This window comes from Sturnira hondurensis, unplaced genomic scaffold (assembly GCF_014824575.4).
Source record: "Sturnira hondurensis isolate 20B ecotype Veracruz unplaced genomic scaffold, ASM1482457v3 Scaffold0006413, whole genome shotgun sequence".
Taxonomy (NCBI): domain Eukaryota; kingdom Metazoa; phylum Chordata; class Mammalia; order Chiroptera; family Phyllostomidae; genus Sturnira; species Sturnira hondurensis.
In genome coordinates, this window is record NW_028079044.1 from 17,483,034 (window position 1) to 17,499,344 (window position 16,311).

Genomic DNA, 16,311 nt, shown 5'->3' on the forward strand with positions numbered 1-16,311 from the left:
CATAGATAGGGTTAGTTAATACAATGACCCTCTGAGGAAGTCACCTTATAATTCAGTTTTATTGATTTTTATTTAAAAATGTTATTTACTTTTATTTTTTTAAAGATTTTTATCTCTTTATTTTTAGAGAGAAGGGAAGGAGAAAGAGAGGGACAGAAACATCAATATGTGGTTGCCTCTCCCACACCCCCTACTGGGGACCTGGCCTACAACCCAGACATGTGCCCTGACTAGGAATTGAATCAGCGACCCTTTGGTTTATAGGCTGGTGCTCAATCCACTGAGCCATACCAGCCAGTGCTATTTATTTACTTTTAGAGAGGGGAGGAAGGGAGAGAGGGAGAGAAACAGATGTGAGACAGAGATGGGTTGCCTCTCGTATGCACCCTAACCTGGGACCGAACCTGAAACCCAGGCAAGTGTCCTGACCTGGAATTGAACCAGCAACCTTTTGCTTCGTGGAGCAATGCCCAACCAACTGAGCCACACCAGGGCTAATCCACATTTTTCACATGGGAAACTGAGGCACAGAAAGGCCAGTTGCCCTGGTTTACAGTTGGCAAATGGCAGAGCAGGGATCTGTGTAGTGATTTTGATTCCACTGAGTAAAAAGGCTCTGCTGAGTGAAAAAAAGTGTGGATTGCTCTCTCCCTTCTGGGAAACCCAGCAGGGCATTGTTAGTTCAGGCCCAGGACCTCCCTCCAGCCAAAGGAGCTGCTAGGATTTCTCCAGGAAGCATGGCCTCAGTGCGCCCTCTGCTGTGCACAAGGAGGAGCTGGGAGTCCCTCCTGTACGATCAGACCCAGGGCTGAGTCCTGGAGCTGGCTGGCAGAGACCATGCTCTCTCCTCCCAAATACTGGCCAGGAGGGGCTGGTGGGCTGTAGACCACCACTACAGAGCCCCCAGCTTGCCTACATCAATCCTCCTGAAGAAGGATGGGTTTAGTTCTATGCCTGGTTTCTCAGGGCTCACCTTCCCCTATGATAGATACATTGGCTAGGCCCACCCCACTGAGGACCAGGACCATGGGAAGAAGAGGTACTCCCAGTAAGGCCGCTGAGGAGCTAATATCCATTCAGCACATTCCCTGTGGGCAAGGGGCAGAAATGGGAATCCGCAAGAACCGGAGGAATGACCCCTCCCTGAAGGCTGGACACTATTAGAGTAAGTCAGGGATGGGGAGGCTTAGCAAAGATTGGGAGCACTGGAGGCAACAGCACCAAGGCACAGGTGTCTGGGTATGCCCATCTTGGCCACATTGTTTGAACCTGGGTTGCCACTGGGTGGGACTCAGTGAGAAGAGGCATGCACCCCCCAGACAACTCCCCTGAAAATAAGGGCAGCAACCCAAGTTTGCGTTAACTGCCTCAGGAACAACCCCTGACCCCAGCAAACCAGGGAGTCAGGCAGGGGCCCTGTACCACAGGCATTACTGTACTCCAGGCTCTAATAAAAGACAATTCACATTTTATTTGTATTTGCCTTTGCCATATACAAAAACTCTCAGCTCCCACCCCATCTGCAGAACAAGAGTAGGTTCTGGAGGGAGAAGGCATTGGAATGAGGCCATGAAGTTCAAGAGAAGGTCCTGCTACCCTGAGTAAAAGACATCCCTGTGGGCCAAAACTTGCACAATCCTCCCTCCCTACCAGGCTATCCATGAATCTACTGGTCCCTCCTATTTGCAGTAGCTCACCCAACTTTCCCCACAGACGGGCCATGAAGAGACCCAACTCTCTTTCTTCAGCTTCTGAAGTTTTTCAGCTCCTTGTCCTACTTTCCCATCCTTAAAATTATATTTCTAGAGAACACCAATACCCATAAGTTCTCTCTACCAAACCTCCTCCTAACTCAGAGTGTTTAACACAGACTCCTGAGAACTGGGCACCCTAGTGACCTCTTGGCTGGCAGGGTCTGAGGGCAGGGCAGTAGGCATGAGCACTTATCTGTGTAAAGCAGGGCTGGTGGTGCCACTGTGACAGGATGTGGGGAGGCACAGGGCCTCTGGGTCTGCCTGAAAGAGGGAGAGGAAAGCCCCAGGAAGCCAAGGATCTGGGCTTAATTATCGTAGAAGTCAATATGCACTCCAGACTTGAACGTATCCTTTTGCAGCAAACTTAGCAGTTTATGGGCTGACACCCTACAATCCACCAGCTTCCCCTCTGTCTTCAGCTCCTGCAGCCTTTTCCGCAAGTCTTCATCTACAGAGGTCTCCCGGGCCAGCTGATGCATGTCCGTGTCCAGAGGCCCTAAGGAGTAAGGAGAAGATGAAGGGAGTAGCTGAGGCAAGGGCCCTGCCGTCTGTGTGAACTGGGATGGACTCGTCTGGCCAGAGGCAACACCTTATTGGCTAACATGAGTGGTCAAAGTCACCACAGGCTCCACTGTGTCACCGCTGAGCTCCAGACTCACTCGAATTCCAGTGCCCCCTGAACACAGGCCCTCCAGACCACCATGTGTACAACCAAGCTTGTCTCCTGTCCAACCAGCGCCTCCTCCTGAGGTGATGTCTGTGAACTCCTTCAGGTACTTCCTGTTTTTCATACAGGAACCACAGCACCCCAGAATTTAGAGTTAATGGGCTTCAAGGGCAGAAAATAAAGGCATCTCAGGATTGGAAAAATTAGCCTCCTGAACCTGAAATGTCTTTCAACCACCTGTGCATCCCTGCTATGTGGAGACTTGCTACCTTTCCAAACAGCCTATCCCCCCTTTGGACACCTGGTAGAACATTCTTTCGGAGACTGATTCAAACTGGGACTCATCTCAGCCTTCATGCAGGCCCTGGTTACCTGACACAGGGTTCTAGTTCCTCTTACTTCCCTGAGATCCAGAGAAGTCACACGCATTCCAGAGTCCGCTCCACTCCCAGCAGTGGTTTCCATTTGATTGAACAGATCCTAGGATGAGCTCAGACTGGGTGCCGAGTTAGACACCGGCTGGAAGCGCAAGTGTGTGTGTGTGTGTGTGTGTGTGTGTGTTAGGGAGGATGACCTGGGAACTGGAGCGCCTGAGGAAGTAGAAACGGCACTGATTGTGAATTTGGAGACAAGGTTTGATCCTGGCTCTGCCACACCTGGGCTTTAGTCTAGTCTTCAGTCTGGTCTTCTACCTCTTTGCCCCCAGGGTGCCAAGATGAATAGACTCTTGGGTCTCTATCTGAGTTGCTCAGACATTATACAACAGCTGTCACCACCTTCTAATTGCAGCAACCTCAAGCCTAGAACAGAAGCCTCACTTCTAAGAAGGAGGCACAGTGGCATCACGGTGGGGTGGCAAGAAACCAGACCGAGCGTTACAAGGCCCACTACCCTTTGACTTCTGTGAGGACTCCATCTCGTTTACCCAGCATCCTCTCTGCCACCCCTCCCCCACACCAGTGTTCCAGCACAGCTGAGCCTGAGCTGAATGTCAGCATTCAACAATGTCTGTGTGCTCTTCATTCAACTAATATTTTCTGCAGACTGCCTCAGTGGGGTGCTTCGCTAGATGCTGGAGACAGTCAGGCACAGCCCCTGCCTTCAAGGCTTTCCTATCAAGGGAGACAAGTATACACATGAAGTTAACCCGGCTCAGTGAGTCCCACTTAACAATTAGAAGTGCTAACAGTTAGATAGCACTTCACAATTAGCGATTATTTTTCACATGTATTACATCATTCAGTCCTCCAAACTGCCCTGTGAGACAGGCAGAATCCTGAAATTGAAACCCTAGTTGTCTCTCAAACTCGAATAGCTCAGACTTTCCGGCCCCAGCCCCCAGCTGAGGCAGCTCCTCGCTCTCTCTGTACCCTCTGACTGCGGCTCCCTGCCCCTGCCAGCTCTAGCCTCCTTGGCCCGGTATTTCCCTTAGGGAGCGATGGGCCATGATTCAGGGACAATATATATGGAGGGGACAAACTAGATACCTTGTCCAGCCCCCAGAGGGGAACCAGCTGGTTCTGGGGGACCAGGATGGCAGTAATGCCCCACTCACCTGGGGCATAGTTCAGCACCCTCACACTAGGTTCCTCTTCGGCCAGCACCTGGAACATCATGTCCCGGGCAGCCTTCCCTGCACAGTACAGTGCCCAGCCCTTGCAGGGTTGCAGGGCACAGAGGGACGAGATGTTAACCACAGTCCTGCTGAGGCCAGGACTGTCTGGGAAGGCCTTCAGAAAGCTGGAAGTCAGGCAGAGCATAGATGTCAAGTTTAGAGCCCAGTAGCTGTTCACTTCGGCTGCGTCAGCTATGTTAATGAAGCCTTTGGACACATCCCCAAGACTTCCTGGAAAACAAGACCTTAAGAATCACCCAGTGCAAGTTGGACTTTTTCTTTCCCCAAGCCCTCTCCACATTCCTCGACACCACCTTCCCATCCAGAAATATAGGAGGAATCTCCCTAGTGCTTCTGAAGGCGCCTCTGCCTTCCCAGCTCTGCGGGCACACACACTGGGGCCACCCACTAACTCCAAGTTGCAGACTGAGAAGGCCCTGCTCTGGGGCTGGGGGAGAACTCCGGGGCCATTTACAGAAGCGCAGATGTTTAGTTTTGTCCGGGGACCTCATGCCCCGACTCAGGCCTCCGCCAGAGGGCGCTGAGCCAGGCGATCGGGAAAGTTCCACAGGCGTTTTACAAAACCCGGCTTTCAAACGGAAAGGGCGAAGGGCGGATAGCGGGCGGAAGGGGGTGGGGATACCAGGTCGTCCTCTATACCTCGCTGAAACTAGGGCTTTTCAGGCCTCTCCTGACTCCTAGCAGTCACCTTTCAAGTTCCAAGCGGTGGGGGCAGGGCGAGGAAGAACGGAAAGGGGCGCTGAGTGAGTGTTCCAAGCGCTCACGTGGCGAGTACATCTGCCGCCGACGGCCGTCTTACCTGCGTTGTTGATCAGCAGGACTCGCTGCAGCCCTTCGGGCCTGGGGAGCTGGCGCAGAGCGTCCCGAAGCCGCTGCAAGCCGGCCTCGGCGCCCAGGTCGCCGGGCGCTCGCACCACGAGCAGGCCGGCCCGCCCCGCGCCCAGCTCGGCCTCCAGCTGCCGCAGCGCCTCGTCGTTCCGGGCGTTTAGGACCAGCACGGAGCCAGGAGATAGCCGCGGGGCCAGGAGCAGGGCCAGCACCCGGCCGAAGCCGCGGGAGGCCCCGGTCAGCACGCACACGGCTCGACCTAGGCAGTCCTCTCGGCCACTGTTGTCCTCCATATCTCGGACCTCCCCCTGCTAACCGCAGGAACCACAAACCTAGCGGCGCTTAAGGCCGGGAGGGGAGCGGGCGAAAACCCCGCCCGACGGGGGCGGGAACCTAGGGCTTAGGGCGGTGTCCGACACAACGCTCGGGCACTGGTTTCCTCGGGCGCTGGTGGCAGAAGTGGTGGCGCCTGCTGCCTAAGACTCAACGCGAAATAACTAAAACCTGAGGGCGAGGAGGCGTGTCCTCCAAGGGAAATCCTAGAATCCCAGCCCATTTCGGAGCTGCGCTCTGCTGCACGTTCGGTTCCCCGCCAGGACACGTTCTCCAAGTCCAGACCCAACCTTGCGCAAGTGACTTCGTCCTGGTCAGGCCACCTTGCTCTGTGGCTAGCATACCTTTTTAAATCTTCACCGAGGAATATGTTTATTGATGCTGGAGATAGAGAGGAAGGGATGGGGGAGAGAGAAATATTGATGTGAGAAACTTCCCTTGGTTGCCTCCCACACACCCCCTACCGGGATGGAACCCGCAACCTAGGTCTGCGTTCCGACCGGGATGAACCAGTCACCTTTTCTGAAATGCCAGACGTAGCTCTGACCAACTGAGCCACCCTGTGGAGACTAGCATCCTTTTTTTAGCAAAAGCCCTGAATGAAGCCCATGCCAGGTTAGGGCTTGCAGTCCCCCCCCCCCCNCCCCCCCCCCCCCCCCCCGGCCTTGGGGAATCTACCCGCCCTTCGGGTTACAGGAGCTCCTCCCGGAGAACCACAGTGGCTCCGCTAAATGATGTAAAAACCTCTTCTTCTTTACCAGGCTCTAAGCAACCTGGTGCAGGTGCCAGATTTCTGACTCCTCCATTCCCTAAGGGTCTGTGTACCCCGGGATTCTGCACCCTCTCATATTACAGCCTTCCTAGTGGGCACTTGTGTCTGCTCCCAGCTTCAAGTTTACAGAGATGATCACCTAAGTCCTGTCCACATCTGTGCTTCAGAAAACCCTCATTTACGTCTTTTTTTCAAGGAGAGGAAGAAATGGGTAAGTTGGCTATAAATCTCCTTAAAGGGAGCCTCTTCAGAGTTTAGAAAGCGTGGTAAGACTGTATATCTCCGTGGAACATATTCTAAGAACAAATGAGCCCTGGCAGGTGTGGCTTAGTTGGTTGGGGCATCATCCAGTAAACTGAAAGGTCACAGGTTCGATTCAGGGCACAGGCCTAGGTCGTGGTTTCGGTCCTGATGGAGGTGTGTAGGAGAGGCAACCAATGACAGTAGTTCCTCTCTCACGTCATTGCTTCTCTCCCTCCCCTCCCCTCTCTCTTGGAAAAAAAAATCAATAAGCATGTCCTCAGGGGAGGATAAAAAAAAAGAACAACTGTAACTGCAGAGAAACCTTAAACTTCATTAAGTAAATTAGTTGTTAACAGGTATAGTACTATTTAGAGATTATGTAAAGTAAGACAAAGAAAACAAGTATGCTGATGTAGTTAGGGGAAAAGAGATCAAGTATGAATTCAAGGGAGTTAAGGGAAAAACTTGTAAAATTTAGTTTGAATCAAAAGCCAGAGCACTGTAGAATTTATTACAATCAGTTTCATTTTTACGTGATAACACCGAAAACACGTTCGTCTCTTCCCGAGGCACTGGCTCTTCTGTCTATGACCACACCCACCCTCGGGAGAGTTCTCCCGGCCTCAATGACAGAGATCACAGTGGTGCTCAGATGAAGTACACAGCTGTGTTTGCTTGGGCCAGACAGGGCTTTTTTGTTTTTCTTTTCAAATTCAAGGTGACATTTCTAACACGGAAGATTTTACACAGTATCAGGATTTCTAGCTTCTTTTGCATAATGGCTGGGTCTGGCAAATTGGGTTCTGGTTGAGGTGAGCTGCAGCTGCCTCTTCGGAAGGAGATAATGTGCCCAGTTTGCCGGGACCCTCATCACAGGTGCACATACTTTCCTACTCTTGATGCAAAGCTGAATTCTTACACAGCGATGGGAGTGCGAGCAGTTAACAGGACTGGCTTAGTGTTGGGTTGTTCAGAGGTGGGCCTTGGGAGAGGTGAGGAGGCTTTGATACTTTAACAAGGGAAGACTGTGTGTCTATACCATTGAAAGTTGCCTTGATTTTCACTTATCTGATAAGAATCGATGATAAAGATCTTACCATAAATCCGATTGCTCCAAAGCCAACTTCTGTACTAGCCTAACAGCCTTCTCTTTGAATAATTTTAATGGCCTTCTCCCTCCTCTCCAGGCCTGAGAAAACAGGTTGGGGAACACACAATCCTATTCATTCTTTTGACATTTATCAAACTTCTACCATGTGCCAGGCATTGAAGAAAGGAGGGGACAATGACATGATGGCTGAAATTCAGACCTAGCCTCTTCTAAACTTAGCTGCTTCTCGGTGGAATGGTCTGGAAACAGTCCACAAGGAGAGTGTGGTTTGCCGGGACTGGCAGAGAGCCTGGAAACTCCTTTTCTGAGTATGGCGATGATCTGCCCCTCACCTCTCTGCGCTGCCAGTCTTTGTTCAAGCAGTATTTCAGTAAACTGGGAGTGGTATCTCAGGGGCAACATATGCCATAAACTCCCTTTAACAATAGCACAGCGGTTTCCAAATTTGTCTGTGCAGTGGAGTCACTGGGGAACTTTGGAACCATCGATGCCACAGTCCCTCAGGCCTGGATTTGGGAATATTTTTAATTTGCTGAAACAAAAAAGAAAAATAGTTCACCCATTTCCCCCAGTTCTCCTTTCCTGCCCCTTGCTACCACCGATCTGTTCTGTCTTCGAGCTTGGATTGTGTCTGTTTATTTGTTTTCAGGTTTCATACGTAGGCGAGACGACACAGCGTTTGTCTTTCTCTGTCTGACTTATTTCACTTAGCATAATTCCCTCCAAGTCCATCCATGTGGGTCTGTGTTGTTGCAAACGCCAAGCTCTCATTATTTTCTTATGGCTGAATTGTCTATTTACACACGTATATATCTCTCATGGTTTCTTTATTCATTCATCCACCGGTGGACACTTAGGCTGTTTCGATATCTTGGTATTTTTAATAATGCTGCAATAAGCATGGGGGCATGTATGTCTTTTCAAATTAGTGTTTTTGTTTTCCTTGGGTAAATACCAAGAAGTGGCATTGCTGGGTCATATAGTAGTTGTGAATTTCGGGAGAAATCTCCTTATTGTTTTCCATAGCGATTGCACTAATTTACATTCCCTCCAACATGCGCGAGGGTTCCCCTTTCTGCACATCCTTGCCGGTATTCGTTGTTTTTTGTCTTCTTTTATAATAGCCATTCCAACAGGTGTGAGGTGATATTGTGGGTTTTGACCTGCATTTTCCTGGTGATTAGTGATGGTAAGCATCTTCTCATGTACCTGTTGTCCATCTGTATGTCTTCTTTAGAAAAATGTCTATTCATGTCTTCTGCCCATTTTTTAAATCAAAGTGTTTGTATGATGTTGAGTTGTATGAGTTCTTTATATATTTTGGATATGAACCCTTTATCAGCTATATGATTTGCAGATATTTCTCTCCCATTCAGTAGGTTGCCTTTTCATTCTGCTGATGGCTTCCTTTACTGTACAGAAACTTTTAGTTTGCTGTAGTCCACTTGTTTATTTTTGCTTGTGGTGTCAGATTCAGAAAAGGAGTTTTATGGCTTCAAGTCTTGAGTTCAAGTCTTTAGTCCATTTGAAGTTAATTTTTGCAGATAGTGTAACATAAAGTCCAGTTGCATTCTTTACCATGTGGCCGTCCTATTTTCTCAGCACATTGATTGGACTCTCCTTTCTCCATTGTATATTTTTGGCTCCTTTGTCATAAATTAATTGAACACATATGTGAGGGTTTATTTTGGGCTCTCTATTCTGTTCCATTGATCTATGTGTCTGTTTTTATGTCAGTTCCATACAATTTTAATTACTACATTACTACAGCTTTGTAATAGAGTTTGAATTAAGGACACATGATGCCTTCAATTTTTTTTTTAAAGAACTTTCTCTATCCCTGACCGGGGTGGCTCAATTGATTGCTCATTGTTCCACAAAGTGAAGGGTTGCCACTTTGATTTCCCGTCCCCAAGTCGCGGCTCGGGCCTGGGTTGCAGGCCCGGTCCCCGGTTGGGGCACGTGGGAGAGGCAGCCGATCCACATTGCCCTCACACATACCAGTGTTTCTCTCCCTCTCTTTCTCCCTCCCTTCCCCTCTCTCTAAAAATAAATAAACAAAATCTTTTTTTAGAAAGAATTTTCTCTAGGAATTTTTAGAAGATTTCCAAGTGGTTCTGATGGGTAAACCAGCCTGGGAACTGCTGTCACAGCAGTAGGCAGTGACAGTTTTTAAAGGGAGAAGAACTGTATTAAAATAGAATTAAAAGGATATTAGATAAAGGATGTTAGAAGAAAAATTGAGGAAATTTGAATAAGATCTGTAGATGAGTTACTGGCCTTGTATCCTTTCCTCATTTTGACCATTGAACTGTTGTTATATAAGAGAATATCCTTTTTTTTGGGGGGGGGATACATTGAGGTATTTACAGCCAAAGGGCATCTTATCTGTGACTTCCTGTCAAATGTTTCAGAACAAATATAGAATGAATAAAACAAGTGTGGTAAAATGTTAACATTGAGGAAAACTAGATTAATGGTGTGTAGTTCTTAATACTATTTTTGCATCTTTTTAAAAGTCTGAAATGATTTCTGAAGAGAAAAGAAATTTTTAAGTTAACCGTACCTTCCTGGCTGGTATGGCTCAGTTGGTTGGAGTGTTGTTTTCTAGACTGAAAGGTCTTGGGTTTGAGTCCCATTCAGGGAATGGGTTGTGGCACATGCCAGGGTTGTGGGTTCAGTCCCCAGTTGGCAGGTAGGAGAAGGCAGCTGATTGATGTTGCTCTCTCTCTGTTTCTCTCTCTCCCTCTTCCTCCCTCTCTCTCTCTCCCTCCCACCTTTCTCTAAAAACAATGAAAAAATGTCCTTGGGTGAGCATAAAAAAATTAGGTAAATTCACAACCCAATAATAAAAAGAGAAATTAAGTTGAATGATAAATAAGAGAGCAAGACTTCCACATAACAGCGATCAGCTCTTTGAGTCAGTGTGTGAAAAAATGTGGGTGGAAATACGTCACATTAAAGAGAGGCACCAGCTCAGTCAGTATGTTGGTGTTCTGATTCAGAAACACCGGTGTGCAAAACACGTTTTAGGCAATTGAGGGCATTCCAATATGGTTATTAGATGATGTTGGTGATTTATTATTAATATTTCAGGCTTAACAATAGGATATGGTTATGTAAGAAAATGATTAAAATTCTTAGACAAAGTAAAGTGATGTGAAGTCGGGGATATGCTGTAGAATATGTAAGCAGCAAAAAGGAAGGAAAAGAAGGAGGGAGGAGGGGAAGAATACAGGGATAGATAAAGCAATGGTGACAAACTCTTGATAAATATTGAATTATTGACTCTAGATAATAGGTACAGCTATATAGGAAAACTGACAAGCTCAGTGGCCGCAGAAGCAACCACATAGGATGCTGCGATCCTAGATACCTGACTGGGCAGGTCACCGTGGCCGTCACACCCAGGCCTATGGCTTTCTTAGTAAAAGGTTAATCTTTACCTTAAAGGAGCCCTGTTCATTGTTCTTATGAATCTGGGACAACGCGCCTTTGAACTGCTGGAGCAGTCTGTCCCAGACCCCTCGGTGGCTAACCACCCTCACGGGAGCCCATGTGCCAGCACCCCCGTCGTCACCTTGCTGCCCACGTCGTCTCTGTACGCTGTGGATGTTCAATGTCAACTACCCTGTGCCCGCCAGTGTAACAGTAAGTGTCTCTCCATCTTGCTCTTTATTCAGTCCTAGAGATTTGCCCTCTTTGCTTTCATCCCCTCCTTAGCCTGCCACTGTGGATTTCAGGTACGTTCCTTACACTTTCCCACAAAATAATCCACAAAATAAACTGCAAAACTGCCATTCTCTGGAGCGTATATTTCAGTCTGGTGAGATCTTGCTTCTGGGAATGGACTCAGTTTGGTTCAACTAATAAACTCTTATGAAAATTTTCTATAGTTTTCAACTTTCTGTTGTTGATAGGTATACTGTGGTTTATTATATTATTCCCTTTCTTTTGTGTATAATGTGATATTTCTACAATAAAAAACTTTAAGCCCTAGAAACTGGCAAAAGTACTGGGACATTCTATTATTTGAAAGATATTGCCCAAAGACCTCTGAAAAGGTTAGAATAATTCTATACTCCAACTAATAGTGTATAAGCATGTCCATTTCAACAGTGGCACCTTGGTACTCATCATTAGTTCGTTCCAGAACTCGCGATGAGGGCCAAAACCAATGAGTATGGAAAGACGAAGCATTTTCTCTTGCCAGGCGGTAGAGTGACTTGTCAGGTTCTAGCAAGTGCGATGAGCCCCAAGAAAGCACCAAGCGCTGAAGCGTTTTTCTCCTCAAAATGCAAGGAGTACAGGGCTTGACAAGTTCTGCAGCTGATGAGTACCAAGCTGTGATTTCCTTTCAGTTCTTTAGGTTTTAGTTAGATTATGTATGTCCATTTCTTTTGTGAATTGTTTGCTTTTGTTCTTTGCCCGTTTCTTTTAGGCCTCGTATTTCTAGGCTTTTTTGGATGGTTTGTTTATTTTTGTTTTTTACATTCCTCTCTTCCCTCTCTCTGTTTTTTCAAATCTTCACCCAAGGACATTTTTGTTTTCATTGCTTTTAGAGAGAAAGGAAGGGAGAGACAGAAACATTGATGCGACAGAGAAGAATCGATGGGTCGCCTCCCATGTGCTCCTGGACCAGGGGTCGCACGTGCTCACACCTGGCCTGGGGATTGAACCTGCAACCTAAACATGTGCCCTGACCTGAAATGAAACCTTCAACCTTTTGGTTACAGGACGACACTCCAACCAGCTGAGCCACACCAACCAAGCCACAACAGCCAGGGTGGTTTCTTTCTTTCTTTTTTTAACCCAAGTTTTTCTGTTCCACTTACTTTTCCCTCCTTTTGATTTGGCACTTACACATCTTAATTTTAGTCTACTAATAAAATTATAAATATGTGAACTTTTATTTCTCTATCAATATTAAAAATAAAAACTTATATTTGGGGGGAAACAATATGCCTCTGGATTTTGGAGGCAAACAGGCCTGGGTGGAACCCTGGCGCTACCTTCTATCTGTGCAGCCTTGTCCATACCTCACAACACGTCTAACCTCAGTGGTTTTGTGGGCTTGTTTATTCTGCATTGCACAAATGTATGTTGAGTGCCGGACCAGAACCAAGAAATGGGCTGGGCTTTGGAGAGCAACTCAGATAATCCTTATCTTCATAGAGGGTGGAATAAAGCAGCTAGACATACAGCACAGGCCCTGGCTGGTGTGGCTCAGTGGATTGAGCCCTGGCCTGCAACTGAAAGGTCACTGGTTTGATTCCCAGTCAGGACACATGCCTGGGTTGCAGGCCAGGTCCCCATTTGGGGGTATGGGAGAGGCTGCTGGTTGATGTACATTGGTGTTTCTCTCCTTCTCTTTCTCCCTCCCTTTTCCTCTCTCTAAAAGTAAGTAGATAAAATCTTTTTAAAAAGTAAAGCACTTAGTACATTGCCTTATAATAAATTGTTATGATGATAATGATGATGATAATGACGTCCCCATATTATGAGAGCTATAGCACACTGTATTAACTCATGACATTTTAAATTTCATTCCCTGAAATGATACTGTATCACCTTTCTGATACTTAGTGTTATCCCCAAAGCAGTCTGATGTGGCTTTGCTTTTGACTTTGTAGATTGTAACTCATTTTGTTCCTGATTAGGTTTCCTGATATGTTTAGGGGTAGGTCTCATTTTTTATCATTCATTAATTTGTTACACAAAGATTTACTGATAATCTACCATGTTTTATGGTAATCTAGTGGCCTTTTGGTTGTAGACTCAAACCTTTCATCAGTTTAGGGATATCTTTCTGTCGTTTTACTCATTTTTGTTTCCGGTAGAATTCCCACATTTGATCTCCTGGATCTACTTCCAAGTCTTTTATAGTTTCACGTACTATCATATTAATCTCTTCATCTTTTCATGTGAAGGGCATAAGATTTCTGAGTAGTCTTCTAAATCACTGCAGCACTAATCTGTAGTCACTGGCTCCGCAGGTCCACTTGTTGAGTAAGGGTGGCTCTCGAGTGTAGGCACGGAGCATCCTGTCATGGCCACATGTTACGGGAGGAAAAACCTCAACATTGTTTTCATGCAGATACAATGCGGCCCCAATATAACAAAGAGTATGAACTGTGCATAAAGGGAGAATGTGTCAGAGAAAAATCAGATATCCCCAATCCATTCTGTTCTTACTAACCATATTTCAAAACAACAAACTTTATAAAAAACATTTCAAGAAGATAGCTCTTTCACTTTTGAGTCCATGCAAAAGTTTAAATAGAAAGCTTGACAAAATATTACTCTGGACTGGCAACTGTTTCGAGTGGCAGAGGACACGGGATTTTTGACATTTGATGAAGACACGAAATTTCTCCTGTAGACTATGTTACTAAAAATAGTTTTTGGAATTATGGTCTGCTGTATGTGAACAGGTTAATGACATCCTTCAAGGTGCCGCTTCCGTGTCCTGTACACTTGCACACGCAGAAACAGCCAGGGCCTTTCTATAAAACAAGGCGGGGCCACGGGCGCTGACAATAAACAGAGAGTGGACCTTTTCTGTGCTCTTCTCCAGCCAAAGCAAAGTAGGTGATGTACATGGTACTTTGGAACTGCTTTGTTATGTAACCACACAAAACATTTAAACAACATAAAATAGCAGTTATTACCCATAAAAAAAAGCCATGTAACCAAAAAAAGGAAAGCCTCGTCATTTTACTTTTCAATAGCAATAGGGCAGGACTTTCTAACAACTCATGGTAGCTTGAAGATAAATCATTTGCTGGAAACTTCTGAAGAAGCTCCCTGGTCTTGTGATGGCAATATTTCCTTCAGTGTGTGAAACCTGCTATTGGAGTGGGAATTTACAAGTAAACAAGAGCAGAGGGAAGACTAGAATGAATCGTGTGATAACCAACTACATTGGGCTCCAGCTGAGCCATCCAGCTGAGCCAGCCATCCAGCCAGCGCTATTTTCTTTTTGATGCTATTATATTTATTATTTATTTTTATTTATTTATCCTTTCATGCTTAAGGGCACATATATCAGTTCCTTTCCATGCAGCACATAATAAAATATCTATGTGCTTGTTATGCCTTTTCTGAATGGTTTGGGACAACCTTTGAGGATCCACTCATCCTCCGTGACGAGCCATCTTCTCATGTGTTCCAGTAAGTGTTGTATGTAGAGGGGAAGGCACATTCCTGCTGACCTACAGATCCGTCAAGTGGGGGGTGTTCTGGAGGAGAGTTCATGTCTATTGTCTCTTCTGCTGTTGCCATGAGGCTCGCAGCAGAGCCCAATCAGTTTGTACTGACAGACGCCTATGGAAGCCGTTCAGATATGCAGCAGCAGGGAGGAAGGCACAGCAGAAGAGGAGGAGGAGACCCCATGTCCCATGATGGAGCGAAGGGGCTGCTAGTTGGAAAAACCAAGAACCATGAGTGGTCCTCCCTAGGATGCTGTGCCAGGCAGAAATCCTCCGAAAAATCCACCAGTCACTAGAATGTTCTTTTTCACAAACGAGACCATTTCCTCAGCTTTGCTGTTCACCTCCGTAAGTAAGTGGTTGCCCTGACAGATCTTGAGCTGTTCCTTGGCTTTCTACACGTCCTTCTCTACGCATTGCTGGTCAGATTCTGATTTGCCCACTGTGGTTCGCAAGCCGAAGGAGAGAAAATCCTCCTCCCACGGCTGTTGCCACCAACTTTCCAACCTTCTGGAAGATGAAGCCCGTGGGCCATCCAGTGACACTTTAATTAACAGCTGAGGTGCCACACTATACTTTCAGCTGAGGGCCCAGGTTCCTGACCAAACAGCTTGTGTCTCCATGGCTGCTTTTTAGCAAGTTCTACAAGGTCCAGTGAGTCAAAATTTCCTGGCTGCCACTTCAGTGATCTCTTGCAATGACATCCGGGGAGGCTCATGGCCTGTTTAGGACACGGAGTGGCATGCCATTTTTGCAGCAACCTTTTGATGCTATTTTGTTTTCTAGAATTTATTTATTTATTTATTTATTTATTTTTAGAGAGAGGGGAAGGGAGGGAGAAAAAGAGGGAGAGAAATGACGATGTGCAGGAAAGACAGATCTGTTGCTTCTCACATGTCCCCAGCTGGGGACCTGCCTGCAACCCAGGCCTGTGCCCTGACTGAGAATCAAATTGGCGACCTTTCTGTTCAAAGACCTGCACTCAGTCCACTGAGCCAGACCAGCCAAGGCTTTTGATGCAACTTTAAATGAAATTGTTTTCTTAACTTCCTTTTTGGACTGGTCATCACCAGTCTGTAGATATGTGATTTTCGGTCTTTCACCATTCAGAGTGATGCCAGCTGTGGGTTTGTGTGTATGTCCGTTGTCATGTGAAGTGTCCTAGTCCTATTTTGTTGCGTGTTTTTCTCATAAAAATGTTGGATTCTGTCAAATAATTTTTCTGCATTCATTGAAATGATCATGTGGGTTTCCCCCTTTGTTCTATCAGTGCTGTGTATATATTGATTAACTTTTGTATGTTGAACCAACATTTCATTCCTGGGATAAATCCCATTTGGTGATGGTTATAATCTTTTCAATGTGCTGCTGAATTCAGATTGCTCGAATGTTGTTGTAGTTGAGGATTTTTGCATCTATATTCATGAAGGATATGGATCTGTGGTAATTTTCTTCTTTTGTAATCTCTTTGTCTGGCTATAGTATAAGGGTAATAGTAAAGGAGAGTTGAACAACACAGTTACAAGTTTGGAAAAAATATATATATACAAAGAAAATTTTTCTATCTACAAATAGAGAATACCTGTTCTTTAATTATTCAAAGAAGACTTATAGAAATTCATCATGTACCTAAATTCTCTTAATACAATGTGACCAAATGAAAAATAGCAATAAAATTTACTTGATATTCTAAACCCATTTTCCAAAGAACTTAGTTCAGAGAAGAAATAAAAATCTACTCAGACAACAATAACAG

General features: G+C 46.1%; 1 protein-coding gene across 1 annotated transcript; it reads right to left on the bottom strand.

Annotated features, from left to right (window-relative positions):
• Window positions 1–1,451: 1,451 nt before the first annotated feature.
• Window positions 1,452–5,335, bottom strand: SPR (sepiapterin reductase). The gene is made up of 3 exons (XM_037048100.1): window positions 4,857–5,335; window positions 3,977–4,267; window positions 1,452–2,250 (listed from the first exon to the last, which is right to left on the bottom strand). The coding sequence occupies exons 1-3, from the start codon at window positions 5,176–5,178 to the stop codon at window positions 2,060–2,062; spliced, it is 804 nt and encodes a 267-aa protein (XP_036903995.1). The 5' UTR covers window positions 5,179–5,335; the 3' UTR covers window positions 1,452–2,059.
• Window positions 5,336–16,311: the final 10,976 nt, after the last annotated feature.

Bases quoted from the DNA above. Each gene is read 5' to 3' on its own strand.
- SPR (XM_037048100.1), bottom strand. From the start codon at position 5,178: ATGGAGGACAACAGTGGCCGAGAGGACTGCCTAGGTCGAGCCGTGTGC. The intron at 4,268-4,856 runs GTAAGACGGCCG...CTTGTTTTCCAG, and splicing joins CCTGCTGATCAACAACGCAG to GAAGTCTTGGGGATGTGTCC. The intron at 2,251-3,976 runs GTGAGTGGGGCA...CTTACTCCTTAG, and splicing joins GGTGCTGAACTATGCCCCAG to GGCCTCTGGACACGGACATG.